The sequence below is a fragment of the Apiotrichum porosum genome, assembly GCF_003942205.1.
Source record: "Apiotrichum porosum strain DSM 27194 chromosome Unknown scaffold_1, whole genome shotgun sequence".
NCBI lineage: Eukaryota > Fungi > Basidiomycota > Tremellomycetes > Trichosporonales > Trichosporonaceae > Apiotrichum > Apiotrichum porosum.
In genome coordinates, this window is record NW_021167108.1 from 2,627,449 (window position 1) to 2,640,452 (window position 13,004).

Genomic DNA, 13,004 nt, shown 5'->3' on the forward strand with positions numbered 1-13,004 from the left:
ACTGTCAGGATGCGACAGTCACCGCTGCAAACAGCCTCCACTCGCGTATCCCCAGCCAACCGGCGCGGAGTTCACCGTCGGAATTCGGATCAAATGTCACATTGCCGAAACCGATGCTGAGGGCCCACGCACTCAGCCTTTGGTGGAAGAGCTTTTGTTTAAGTTGTGTGTCAGCTGTAAGAGGGTGAGGAGCCCAGTTGCACTATGCATTTGGTGTAGGATTCGTTTGGACAACCAGACACACAGTGTTCATGAACATGGTTCCGACTGACAAAACATCATCGGGCGTGTAGCTCAGTTGGTAGAGCGTGTCATTAGCATCTTCTACCCTACTTGACAAGGTCTTTGGTTCGATTCCTAACTCGTCCACTCTTTTTGGGCGCTCTGCATGCATTGCAAGCGTTGTTTTTGATCGAAAGGCAAACCTTGGAGCAGGCAGAATGAAGAGATGGACTTGGACAGCCACGAGTTGAAAATCTCTCCGCTCGGTGATCCTCTTTCTCTGCCTCACGTCAGCCCGCCCGATGCATGATTCAGCAACGCGCAGCAGAAGAGGCTTCTTACTCCCCAGATTCTACTAGAACAGTGCATGTCGCGCGTGGAACTGTGTCTTGAAGCGAGTCCAAGTGGAGGAAATGCAGCGCATTGTCGGTGCGGAGGTGGAGGAGATTTGGGCGATCTCGTTAAGCGAAGCGCGCCGCCAGGGCCGATGACGCCGCTGGCCTCCACAATCTCGCTTGTCATTTCTCACTCCACCCCCATTCATTGTGTTAGGCCCACGCGCATCCACGGCCGACGACGAACGTTTGCTAAGCATGCGCCGCTGCAATGCGCGCCGAGATGGCAGGTTGCATGTATAAAAGGACTCACCGTGCCGGCTGAAAAGAATCCCACATCACAACAACCGACTTCCACTCCACAACTCTCAAGCTTTAACCGCCCAACACCACCACCACCTTAGTACAAACCAACAATGTCTCCTACCAAGCGCGCTCTTATCGCCATCACCTCGGCCCACGTTGACATGTACGGAGAGGGCAAGGAGACTGGCCTGTTCGTCACTGAGGCTCTGCACCCCTTCAACGTCCTCCGCGAAGCTGGTTTCGAGGTCGACCTCGCTAGCGAGACCGGCACTTACGTCCCCGACTGGCTCTCCACCACCGAGGACTGGCTGCCGGCCGAGGACCGCAAGGTGTTCGAGGACCACACCTCCGAGTTCCGTTCCAAGCTTGACAACTTGCACAAGGCCTCGGATCTCAAGGCGTCTGACTACGGCCTCTTCTTCGCCTCGGCCGGCCACGCCAGCTTGATCGACTACCCCACCGCCAAGTCCCTCCAGGCCATTGCCAGCGAGGTTTACACCAACGGCGGTGTTGTCAGCGCTGTGTGCCACGGCGGTGCCATCTTCCTCGGCATCAACGACAAGAACGGCCGCCCCATCATTGAGGGCAAGACCGTTACTGGCTTCACCAACCTCGGTGAAGAGCAGCTGGGTCACGTCGAGACTATCAAGAACTGGCACGTCCCCACCATTGAGGCGAGCGCCGCCCAGCTCGGTGCCAACTACGTCGCTCCCCCTGGCCCTTGGGACTCGTTCACCCAGACCGACGGCCGTGTCGTCACCGGCGCCAACCCCGCAAGTGCCGAGGCTACCGCCAAGGCCGCCCTCGCCGTCTTCAACACCCTCTAATAGAGTCCATCTAGTACAGTAGTTTATGTTCATAATCTGGCTTCGACACCACAATAGAGTCTCATTACGCACAGGCGCCTATGCTATGTTACAGTCTTTGTCCTCCCACCTGTTAAGATGCACAGTTCCCTTTCGCGTTTACTGACCTCGGTGTCGGACCTAGAATGATATCGGGACCGGCGAGGCCTCCTCGCCACCTTCACCACGCTCTTGTAGTTCAGCACACCGACTACGTTCCACAATATGGCTTCGTCACAATAGAGTCTCATTACGTGCTATGCACAACACATGTGTCTATGCTATGATACAGTCTTTGTCCTTCTCTCCACTACGACGCCCAGACTCTCGTTTACCGACCAGCTCGGCATATCGCACCTAGGAAGATCAGGATTGGTGGCGGATGCAAGGACGCTTGCTGAATCTCACCTCCTCAGCCTTGCTTAGGAGGCCCTTGTCGTGTCGAGCCTTGAGGGCCTGGATTTGCGACTGGGTCTCCGCGTTTGCTCGCCTGGGGAAAGATGGGGTTGGTATACTTGCCTCTCGACTCTCATGCTCGCTCGCCGCTCTCGCCTTCGTTCAACCAACGCACTTTTCCTGCTTGGTCTTGACAAAGGGAACCTTGACGTCTTGACCAGCACGCTTCATCGCCGCAGCCGCGGCTGCTGCACGGGCCTCGAGTTGTGGAGATGCTGCCTGGACAGCCGCGATAGGGTTGGGCTTGTGCGCGGGGGCCGAGGACGATGGGAGCTTGCCCGTTGTGGTGGGCTTCGCTGTGGGCTTGGCGACGGAGGGAAGGGATTGGAGAAGGCGCGAGCCAGCGGTCTTGGCGTTGCCGCTGGGGCGGGACTGCGGCTGCGGCGTACTGGTGCCGGAGGTGTTGGGTGTGACTCCGCACGAGTGGGATGACGCCGTTCGGTGTGATGGGCAGAAGCTGCGCCTGCAGGCCTCGCAGTTCATGGGGACGACCAGCACCTTGTTGCAGCCTCGACGGAAGCACACCTCGCCCTTCTCCTTTCGACGCTTGAGCTCAGCCTTCTTGCGCGCTTCACCGCCTTCCATGCCGGTACACGTTCCCGACAAAATGTGACGCTCGACGGCTTCGTTGGGATCCAGCTTGCCGCCAGGAGGGTACGAGACGACCTCGTTGCAGAGGGGGCAGCTTGGGGCGATGCGGTCGACCATGGACGCCGGAAGTGGAGCTTTACATTGGTGCTGGCTGGGGAGGAAGTGGGGCTGGCAAAACGAGAGCTTGCACGCGGGGCTGGTCATTGTCAGCATGGTCCTTGGTTGGTTGGTTCCTATATTCCTCTACTCACCAGCTGAAGGGCAGAAAGTCGTTCAAATTGCATGACGCCTGGTGACATGTCGTACCGAGGAACATCAGCTCTTCGCGGTTGGAGGGGGTAGACGAGCCGCTCATGGTGGTGAGTGCGAACGTGGGGGGTATTGAATGCTGTGATATGAGCAGAAGAGACCTCTCAAGATGCTGCTGGGGGTCAGAATAAATCGACGGCGGGACCCAGAGGGTGTGCGCAAGCGTGATGTTGACGGTGAGGTTCGAGAAGGAACGATGATCATGACGACGCGTGTTTTGCCACCGAACGCCGCAGGGCTTAGCAAGCCGGTAATCTCGTTTGTATATGTTACGTAATCACATATTTACAATGCGCGGCCGGTCCCTCGTATTGGTTTTACACACAACCACACTCTCTCTGCGTACGCGACCACCAACCATGGTCGGCTTGATATCCTGCCACTCGCGTTCCAGTTCCCACCGTCACCACTACGCATCATACGAGTAGCCAGATCCCGCCTCCTCCTCCTCTTCTTCCTCCTGCTCTTCCTCCTCCCATTCGTCTTCTCCATCCTTGTCCTCGTCCGAGAAAGCGATCCACGCGGCCGCTGGGTCGTGCATGCGGAGCTTGCTCTTGTATCCTTGAACTATCTGGTTGAGGTGGTGCGACTGGCGAAGGAGGTATTCACCTGACACATTTAGCAATGACGCTCGGTACATTTTTCACCTCTCACTCACTCCTGTCGTCGTCGGCCGCCTTGGCCAGCAAGGAGCGCCTGAGCAATTCCACACGCATCGTCTCAGCCTTGTTGATCGTCTCCAAGAGGGCTTCAGTGCGGACCGCCTTCGTCATCTTGTTCTTGGCCACCTCGAATGCTCGCTCGTAAATGTGATTGACGTTCCCTTGATGCTTCTCGAGCTCCTTGGTCATGTCGGGACCGTCCGAGGTCCTGCTCAATTTGGCTGACGACGTCTTGGAGCGCTTCATGTTAGCTGAAAACAAACCTGACGCGACACGTACTGAATCGCCGTCCGAGGTCAACGAGCTGTCATCGGTATCGTCATCCTCGGCATAGTCGAGCGGGTTGGCCTTGGTAGGCTCCTTGGGCACAGGAGTGATCTTGATGGTCGGGCCCTTGGAAGCTGGACTGACCGCCGGTACGCTGTCCCGGCGCTTGAGAGCTGCCATCTGCTTGGCCTTGGCCATAACCTTGGCTGCCGTGGCCTTGGCAATGGGGTTCTTGACGACGGACCAACCTTTGGGACCGGTATCCTGGACCTCTGTGGCTGCCATCTGGCGAGGCGGCTTGCGGATTGAGTGGCCAGCGTTGATGCTACGAGTGCAGATCCTACAGTCGCACTCTTCATCAGTGACCAACCTTCGTCAAGACACACTCACGCGAGCCGGAGCGTCGGCAGGCACAATAGCTGGTGGGGTGCCCAAACCCTCGGTCGCGTGCGTACTGACTCGGGTGATCGCTTGGCTGCCGGCCTTGACGAAACCGTTGAGGGTGAGCCTGACCTTGGTAGGTGCGGACATGTCGAAAAAGTCGCGACGAGAAGGGGGAGGAGAGGGAGTGTAGTGACGACTGCGAGCTGGGCCGGCGGGGGAGACGGAGCGCTGCTCAGGCTGGCTGGACCAGAAGCGGGGAAGAGGGCCGTCCTTTTCCTTCTCCTTCTGGCGCTTGTTGGAGATGGAGCTCGAGGTGGGCGCCTCGATCAGCTTGCGCTTGTGCAAGGCATGGGAAGGCGTAGCCTGCGCGTGTCAGCGACTGTTACAGGCAGTATGTGTAGGTGATGTTGTGCCCACGAGGTCGACCCAAGTATACTTCTTGCGTGAGGGCTCAACGGCCGGGGGTGCCTCGGGTGGCGGTTGAGAGTCACCCATGTCGGGTGACATGTGTCTGGGGCGAGGAAGCTGCGTGAGACGAGTGGTTTTGAGAGATGGATGGATGGAGAGAGACGAAGGAATGTAATGGGGAGAGAATGTGTTCTGATGAGAGTTGTGTGTGTCGTTGTTTGTGCACACACAGAAAACACCGTCACCTCGATCACCCTCCACTCCGCCCCGCCAGTCATCCGGCCGAGAACACCATTTCCAGTCAAAAATGCTTCACTCTGTGTCTGTCTCCAGCCGTGCAACTGTTCCGTTTACCAGTCATGCCAGTTCCATCAAGCAGAGATTTCAGGTGTATGGAGTTTGGCCTTGGCCGATGTCTTCGTGGTGGTTGGAGTGGTGGCGACTGGGAGCGCAGTGACCTTGCCGCTGTCCGTGGCAGTGGCCCCGGTGGATTCGCTGGTGGTTTTCGTACCCGACCCGTCGCTGTGAAGCACCTTTCCATTTTCTACTCCCTTCGCAAGAATGGCAATATGTGCGTCGTGGCTACGGCCGGCGGACGGTGGGGGCAGGTTCTGATTGTCAGCCGAGGTTGCACAAGGGTAGACGCACCCATTTGTTCCACGCGCCCTTGCGTTGAAGTGACATTGATGGTATGGTTGGGCCGCGGGTTTGGGGTAGGTACTCTCTTGCCTGATCTCTGGATGGAGAGCAGAGTACAGGGCAGATAACAGAGACTGGAGGAACTTTGAGGACAGCTCAGAGGTAGTTTGTGTACATGGGCGCAGCAGACGTGTGGTGGCAGGTGCGCTTGCTGACATGAAACGCGCCATCACATCATCAAGACCGTTCATTCTGACGCTCATTCTCTCCGTCTCATTCCTCGGTGTATTCTCCGCGTCGCACAGCCATGCGTCACTTACTCGACCATTCGGCAGCTTCCAAGTGGCAGCAACAATCCATATGATAAACAAACAAAAATGAAGGCAAAATACAGACTAGGCCTCCTTCTTGTCCTCCTCAACATCCTCTTCGTCGTCATCCTCTTCCAGCATGCCGACCTCCCACTCGCCACCGACATCCCAACGGGATCCAGGAGCAGCGGCCGAGAGGTACTTGACGAAACGCATGACTCCTGGGTCACGGAGGACGAGGAGGAGCTTGTTCCAGCCAACAGGAAGGGTGAGAAGGGGCTCACCGTCGTCGCCGCCTTCCGAGTCGGTGTCAAAGTCGCCGTCGGAGAACTGGTCAGGGTCAAACTCAAGCTCGACGCCGCCCATCGAAATGGACACATCCTTGGCCTTTTCGGCAGCAGAGGTCTTGGACGCCGAAGCCTCAGGCTCGGCCTCCTTGGCCTCGTCGACCTTGGCCTCTGCCTCCTCCTTGGGAACATCGTCTTCACCCGCCTCCTCATTGGCCTTGGCGGCACGCTTGGCCAGCTCGGACTGGTAGGTCTCGGGGTCCTCGTTCTCATCAGGGGCAGCGAGGTAGCACTCCCAACCGCCGTGCTCGAAGAGAGCCTCCTCCTCGTCGGAACCAGACTGGACGTCACCCCACCACGTCAGGCCGAGGTAGGCGTCAAGGCGAACCTCACCGGCGCGGTCCTCGCCGGCAGCAAGGGTGTAGTCGAGACCGCGACGAAAGCGGCGGGCCTCGGAACGGTGGCCCGTGGGGGCGAGCGACGAGACAACCGAGAGCCATGCGCGGAACGCCTCGGAGGGGAGGAGCTTGTCCATCACGGTCTGGAGCGCCGGGGTCGACTGCGAGGGACCGGTAAGCGAGACGTAGCGGTGCTTCGAGCTGGGACCCTGGAGCTCCCAACCGTCACCCTCGCCACATCCCTGGGCGGGGATGAGCTTTGATTCGCCATAGTCGCGCTTGTCGGCAGCCTCGGTCTCGCCCTTGATCTTGTCCGCCAGCTCGGGATGGAGGAAGTTGTGGAGGACAATCTGGGACTCGGGGACGAACTGGCCGGCAAGCTTCTCAAGAGTCTGGGTGGTGAGGTAGGAAGGGGCGATGAAGGGGGACAGGAACTTGACGTGAGCCGAGCTGAGGCCGGCGGGAGGGTCGGCAGTGTAGGGAACGATGGGGAGAGTGGGTGCGGAGGTGATCTGGGCGAGCGACGAGAGGGTAGCCTGGCGAGTCTTCTCGTCGTTGTACGCGCCAAAGCCCTCCTCACCCTCGATAGGGCGGTGGAACCAGCCACTGACGCCCAGACGCTTCCTGTTGTCGCCGACGATCACCTCCTCGACCGAGTGGTAGCTGCGACCAGGCTGGACCTGGAAGAAGATGATCTGGCCCCACTTGACAGGGATGCTCTTGACGGCCTTGGGTCCAGGCAGACCGCGCTCCTCGCCGTTCTCGACGGGGAAGAGTTCGAGGGAGCCACCCCACTTGGGGTCCCAGCCCTTGGAGAACTTGCCGTTATCGGCGACCTTGGTCAAGTCAGACTCGGGAGCATCGAGGGGCGAGTTGGGGAGATAGAGAATGTAGGAGATGACGCGCGTCGAGATCGAGTCGTCGTGGAGGAGGAGGTGGGAACTGTAATGTCAGCTATGGTTGTGGAGAAAAAAGCTCACCCCTGCGTGTAGAGGCCAACCGAGCAATCGGTCTTCTTGCCGGACAGAGGACCACAGCCGGTGACGTCGCGGACAAAGTCACGGAACTCCTGCGAGTAGAGAGACTCCTTGAGACGGGTGACGTCGGGGAGAGCTGCAAGGGACTCCTCGGGGAGGTGCTCGGGGTCAAGCGATGTCAGGTCAGGGGTTTGCTGAATCTGTGTTCAAAAGTCAGCGCAGCTCAAGAGACTAGAGATAGTCGTGACATTGAGCGCACCTTGTAAATGTCCGTCTCCTTAGGCTCCCATCCCCAGCCGGGGATGCTGCCCTCCTCTCCACGAACACCATAGGTGGTGGTCTCCTGGACGACCGCCTCGAGCTGGATAGAGTCAGTAAAAGCTCTCCCCCGTAGTCGACCCAACTTACCAGCTCGTCACTCAGAAGTCCCGGTACAACAATGTGCTTGTACGGGGTCTCCGCGTTGTAGCTCTCGTGGAGAGCAGCGCGCTCAGCACCAGCAGGCAGCTGGATAGACGACGTAGCGTCTGGCTTGACCTTCTTGGAAGCGCGCACGGGGCTAGGGGAGCGTGGGCGGACTGCACTAGGCATGTTGGTTGACAAAGTGTTGAACAAAGACAATGGCTCAGTTGCGGACGAAGACGGGAAATCAAAATATCGGCCGTCAAAAGTGGAGGTGGCCTGCACGTGACGATTAGGGTAATTTTATTAGACACGGAATCAAACAGAGCCTAATCGAGCTCTCAGTCATTTGAGAGGTTTCATGTTGATCGACCTCTACGTCCTCCACATTCAAACAACATCCATCATGGCCGAGGGCTCGCCAACTGGTGGGCCAGCAAAACGCGCCTCGCGCTTCAGCGACGAGGAAGAGGCGGGTCCGTCTACAGGAATCGCCATCAAGAGGCGACAGGTGCGCGCCAAGAAGCTGCGGCGACAAGGCGACTCGGCCGCCGCCGCCGACGACGACGAACCTCTCAACGCAGCTGCCGGACCATCTTCTCCGGGCAAGGCCAAGTCGCCACCTGCCCCAGTACGACAGCGCACCCCCTCCCCTCCTCGTCCGCCAACACCGCCGCATCTCCGTTCGTACCCGCGCTCGGGGTTTGCGCCATCACGCGCAGTACACCCGGGACTCGCTCCTTGCCGCTCCGTTTACAATTACACGCGACTGAACCACATCGAAGAAGGAACGTATGGTGTCGTGTTTCGTGCAAAGTGTAACGACACGGGCGAGATTTATGCCCTCAAAAAGCTCAAGCTCGACGAGGAGCGGCATGGGTTTCCGATCACGAGTTTGCGCGAGATCATGGCGCTCATGACGGCTGGCGACCACGAGAATGTTGTCGGCATCCGCGAGATTGTTGTTGGAGATACATTGACACAGTGGGTTTTTGCTATAACGCCCATGATGCACAGCCGGCTAACATGCAGAATCTTCATTGTGATGCCGTTCATCGAGCACGACCTCAAGACCCTGCTTGCCGACATGCCACACGCTTTCCTCCAGTCCGAGGTCAAGACCATCATGAAACAGCTGCTGTCAGCCGTCGACCACTGTCACAAGAACTGGATCCTGCACCGCGACCTCAAAACGTCCAACTTGCTTATGAACAACCGTGGGCAGATTAAAGTGGCCGACTTTGGTCTCGCACGCAAGTTTGGCGACCCCCTCGGACCCATGACCCAGCTCGTCGTGACGCTGTGGTACCGAGCGCCCGAGCTCCTCCTGGGTCAAAAGGAGTACAACACCGCCGTCGACATGTGGTCTGTTGGCTGTATCTTTGCCGAGTTGATCCAGCGCGACCCGCTCTTCCCTGGTCGCGGCGAGATTGACCAGCTGAACAAGATCTTTACGCTCCTCGGCAAACCCAATGACGATACCTGGCCCGGATTCTCAAAGCTGCCCAACGCGCGCAGCATCAACCCCGTTGGGCCGACGTTCTCGGCGCTGAGACAAAAGTTCAAGCATCTCACCTCGGAGGGTCACTACCTCATGTCCGCGCTCCTGTGCTACGACCCGGAACGCCGTGTCAGCGCCGAAGAGGCGGGCAAGCACCAGTATTTCCTCGAACAGCCGCTGCCCAAGCACCCCGACCTGTTCCCCTCCTTCCCATCCGTGGCATCGGGCGAGCGCCGACACAAGCTCCTCGCCAGCCCGCCTGCACCCGTTCACGCCGACGCGTCGGCCGACGTCGACGACAAGCTCGACCTCGAGTCGTTTGTGTAGCCTGTACAGTAAATCTTAGATGCATACAACGTGTAACAGTGACGAGTGCTATGAGTGTTTGGTGTTTATATGAATGCAGTGTCGAGCCCCTCGGAAAAGTCGACAAGGGCGATACGTGCGTCCAGCCCCGACGAGACTACACGCACGCGGTCGCCCGTAATAGCGAATACACGGCCAGAATGGAAGCCTTCAAAGTTGGCAATGAGCTTGCCGTCGCGCCTGTTCCACATTTTAATGGTAGAATCGTAGCTCGCGCTGAGGGTGACCGTCTCGCCAATGTGGAGGCTGCGCACCAAGTCGGTGTGGCCCCTGTTCAGGCATCGGAGGCAGCCTGCAGTCGACGAGGCGCGTGTCGACGGCATGGGACACTGGCATTCGGCGACATAGTCCACGCCAGGCTGGATGATGAAGCGCGGCCGCGTTTCGTCATCCATGTCGCTGTCGAGGTCCAGGTCGAGCATGTCGCGGAAGGTCAGGTTGTCAATGGGTGTGTTGCTGGGGACCTGGACAATGTAAAAAGTCTTGATGGACATGTCCGACGAGCCAGTCACAACGGTGCCGCGCAGGACTGAGCCCGGGATCTCTTGTACCCAGCCGGATGTGGTGCTGTCGCTGGGCTCCAGGCTCATACACGAGATACCACGCCCATGGGCGTCGACCGTGGCGAGCAGCTTGCCGTCCTTAATACTCCAGATACGCAGGGAGCGGTCGCCCGATGCCGAGACGATAAAGTCCTTGGTGAGTGCGACAGCATTGATAGCACCTCGGTGGCCTCCATCCGAGAGCGGCTGCTCAATGATGAGCAGTTGCTTGAGCGTTCGAATGTCAAAGAGCCGGATGGTGCGGTCCTTGGAGCAGCTGACAATGTGCTCGTCGTCGCCGCGCACAAACAGGACCGAGTCGGTGTGTGCCTCAATCACCTTTTCAGGTGTACCGTCGCCATGTTCAATGTCCCACAGGCAGATGCGGCCGTCACTTGCGCCAGAGATGGCCACCAGGCGCTTGGCAGGGCCACTTGTGGGGCTGCCCGGCGACCGCAAGGGTGACCAACCCCGCGGTGTGCTGGGCGGTGTGACTGGAATCTCGGCCACAAAGTGGCACAAGATAGAACCGGTATGACCGCCAGAGAACACTTTCACCACGCGCGGTGACGGCACGCCAATTTGCCACAGACGCAGTGTCTTGTCCCTGGATCCCGATAGAAGCCAGTCCCGACCACTGACGACGGTAGGCGATATCTCGATCGACTCATTGTTCCTGCCCACATGGACGCCGAGACCTGGCCACGAAGACGACACAGGTGTGCCCAAGATATCTGGGGGCGAGTCGGGCCAAGGGGCTCGCATGCTGTGACACAGCTCGTCCGTGTCGGTGACAGCGAGCGTCACCTTCATGTGATGCTGGAAGAGGTGGAGCGAGTAGATGCTCTCGACATGGCCGGGGAGACCGCCAGCCAAAGTTGATGAGCCCGACGTCAGGATCGTGACGCGAGGATTCCAGATACCGCGCCGTGAACTGGACGATGCCTCGAGAGCCATGGGACGAGTCTGCGTCATTCGTCTCGCGAGGATGCGCCGTGTGAGGTAGAGGTGCTTGTAGTTGACCTTGGGCAGGACAGTGGGGAGGTGGAGGTGGGAAAGCACTGGTGGGTCCAGCGAAGAGTCAATGGTCGGTGCGGGCGCCGGGGAAGACACTGCAGATCGCTGGTATGTTGGAAGGCCGCCGAGGGGACGCTCCCACACAACTCGCCGCAGACCAGCACGCGGCGGTGTCATGGGGGCCGACCCCGGTGTCATTTGCCTAGGTTGGCGGAGCATGAAAGGCATGTCGTCGTCGGACGTGTATTCAAAGCTCTCGTCTGAAGGAGCCCGTGGAGGTTTGGCCCCCGAATGCAAGAGCTGGCGGTGCAATGTGAGGTCATGCCAAGTCGTGTGTGCAGGCATGATGGGTGGCTCGTGTGTTCGACACAGCATATGCCAGATAGCTATACGTCAGCTAAAAGTAGAGGGAATTGGCTCACCTTGATCGTCACACAGACGCGACCAGTAACGGCTGACGCTCTTGCACCGGAGCAAGTCGTCCGGGTCCAGGTGCTTCAGAATGCGAATGGATATCTCTGGGGGTAGAAACTGCCGTCAGTTGGGTGGCTTGGTGGTGGCAACAACTCACGCCGACGATATCCTTCTGCATCATTTGAGACAAGCGCGCATGTAGTGTAATGATCTCTGAGGAGTGAGCCACAGTTGGTTCGCGCGCTGCTCACCATCGCGGGGAAGCGACCACAGGAGTGCGGACGCCAGTTCTGATTGTCAGCTTGCTGCAGACAACGAAGCAACCTACCTCTCCTGTCGGACAGTGGGAGTGCCAGGAGCTCATGTTGACGGTCCTGTACCGACATGGCGTCGGAAGCCATGGCCGATGCGCTGAGGGGGGATGGATTGGAGCGATGCTGGCAACAGAATATATCTCAATCGACGACGACGACTTGCGCACCCCGTACACCCAGTCTTGCCACTCGTGCCTGGCTTACTGGACATGACGTCCCAGACTTGACTCACATGCCACTCCCGCGTTCGGCCTTGCCCGTCCAGAATTGCCGAAACGCCGCTCGCCCTCCTGCAGCGCGCCCCCCATTTGGACCGGTGGCTCGGGGCGGGGGGTGTGTCGTTGACCACACCCTTCATAACCCGCACCCACATCCATCTCTTTCTTCTCCCAACCATCCCAAGAGCCATCCTCCAAGACACCTGTCGCGGTACTGGGGCCGCATCAGCTAGGTACGTATCCACAGTCTCCAATTCCCCTCCCCGTTCCCCCTCTCCTCCATCTCCTGCGCGTGTGATTATTATAAAGAATCGCTACTCGAGATCAGCCTACGGGCAAAGACGACTAAATTCTATAGTGAGTACCTCGCATCGCGAGCTGTGTGCAGTGCCGGGCTGGATGCTGACCACTACCTTTCCCCCTCGCTCCTCTCGAACGCGTCTTGTTTTCCTTTTACAGCCCAAATTGTGAGTATAGCGACGGAAGACGTGGCCATCACGGCCCGTCAGTGACAACAAGGAACACACCACTGACCGCTTCCCAGTATGATGCGCACTCCCTTCCTTGCCATCCATTGAAACCAACGACTGTGAACGTCGTGCTGACGGTTTTTGAGCTCTTTAGCTCCATCGAGTGCCCAAGCGGCCAGCGTGGTTGTGAGTACTTCTCGGCCGCTATTGGCTCCTTTCCCTGTCGGTGGAGGGTCCCTTCTTCTCGCACCCATCCCTCGCACCTCCCTCTCTCCTGATTATACCTATAAATTTTGACAAGCATATGTAGGATCCTCTTCGGAGGGACTGACTACATCCAATGCGTATGACTCCCACTCTCCT

The 13,004-nt window shown here is 58.5% G+C and overlaps 7 protein-coding genes and 1 non-coding gene across 8 annotated transcripts; 3 read left to right on the forward strand and 5 right to left on the reverse strand.

Moving 5' to 3' along the window:
* Window positions 1–283: 283 nt before the first annotated feature.
* On the forward strand, window positions 284–369 carry EHS24_000956. Its single transcript has one exon. It is a non-coding gene; the product is annotated as a tRNA-Ala (tRNA).
* A 604-nt stretch (window positions 370–973) lies between these two features.
* On the forward strand, window positions 974–1,690 carry EHS24_000957 (uncharacterized protein; the record flags this gene model as incomplete). The annotated part of the gene is made up of 1 exon (XM_028616763.1): window positions 974–1,690. One exon carries the CDS (start codon window positions 974–976, stop codon window positions 1,688–1,690), a length of 717 nt encoding a protein of 238 aa, XP_028480620.1.
* A 294-nt stretch (window positions 1,691–1,984) lies between these two features.
* Window positions 1,985–3,110, reverse strand: EHS24_000958 (uncharacterized protein; the record flags this gene model as incomplete). The annotated part of the gene is made up of 4 exons (XM_028616764.1): window positions 1,985–2,065; window positions 2,117–2,198; window positions 2,280–2,951; window positions 3,007–3,110. 4 exons carry the CDS (start codon window positions 3,108–3,110, stop codon window positions 1,985–1,987), a joined length of 939 nt encoding a protein of 312 aa, XP_028480621.1.
* A 363-nt stretch (window positions 3,111–3,473) lies between these two features.
* Window positions 3,474–4,872, reverse strand: EHS24_000959 (uncharacterized protein; the record flags this gene model as incomplete). Its single annotated transcript, XM_028616765.1, has 5 exons — window positions 3,474–3,673; window positions 3,723–3,966; window positions 4,006–4,344; window positions 4,384–4,740; window positions 4,795–4,872. 5 exons carry the CDS (start codon window positions 4,870–4,872, stop codon window positions 3,474–3,476), a joined length of 1,218 nt encoding a protein of 405 aa, XP_028480622.1.
* A 284-nt stretch (window positions 4,873–5,156) lies between these two features.
* Window positions 5,157–5,469, reverse strand: EHS24_000960 (uncharacterized protein; the record flags this gene model as incomplete). Its single annotated transcript, XM_028616766.1, has 2 exons — window positions 5,157–5,396; window positions 5,434–5,469. The coding sequence occupies 2 exons, from the start codon at window positions 5,467–5,469 to the stop codon at window positions 5,157–5,159; spliced, it is 276 nt and encodes a 91-aa protein (XP_028480623.1).
* A 350-nt stretch (window positions 5,470–5,819) lies between these two features.
* Window positions 5,820–7,988, reverse strand: EHS24_000961 (uncharacterized protein; the record flags this gene model as incomplete). Its single annotated transcript, XM_028616767.1, has 4 exons — window positions 5,820–7,362; window positions 7,401–7,597; window positions 7,657–7,758; window positions 7,806–7,988. 4 exons carry the CDS (start codon window positions 7,986–7,988, stop codon window positions 5,820–5,822), a joined length of 2,025 nt encoding a protein of 674 aa, XP_028480624.1.
* Window positions 7,989–8,205: 217 nt separating this feature from the next.
* Window positions 8,206–9,627, forward strand: EHS24_000962 (uncharacterized protein; the record flags this gene model as incomplete). Its single annotated transcript, XM_028616768.1, has 2 exons — window positions 8,206–8,783; window positions 8,832–9,627. The coding sequence occupies 2 exons, from the start codon at window positions 8,206–8,208 to the stop codon at window positions 9,625–9,627; spliced, it is 1,374 nt and encodes a 457-aa protein (XP_028480625.1).
* Window positions 9,628–9,692: 65 nt separating this feature from the next.
* Window positions 9,693–12,040, reverse strand: EHS24_000963 (uncharacterized protein; the record flags this gene model as incomplete). The annotated part of the gene is made up of 5 exons (XM_028616769.1): window positions 9,693–11,611; window positions 11,648–11,756; window positions 11,797–11,852; window positions 11,891–11,929; window positions 11,968–12,040. The coding sequence occupies 5 exons, from the start codon at window positions 12,038–12,040 to the stop codon at window positions 9,693–9,695; spliced, it is 2,196 nt and encodes a 731-aa protein (XP_028480626.1).
* Window positions 12,041–13,004: the final 964 nt, after the last annotated feature.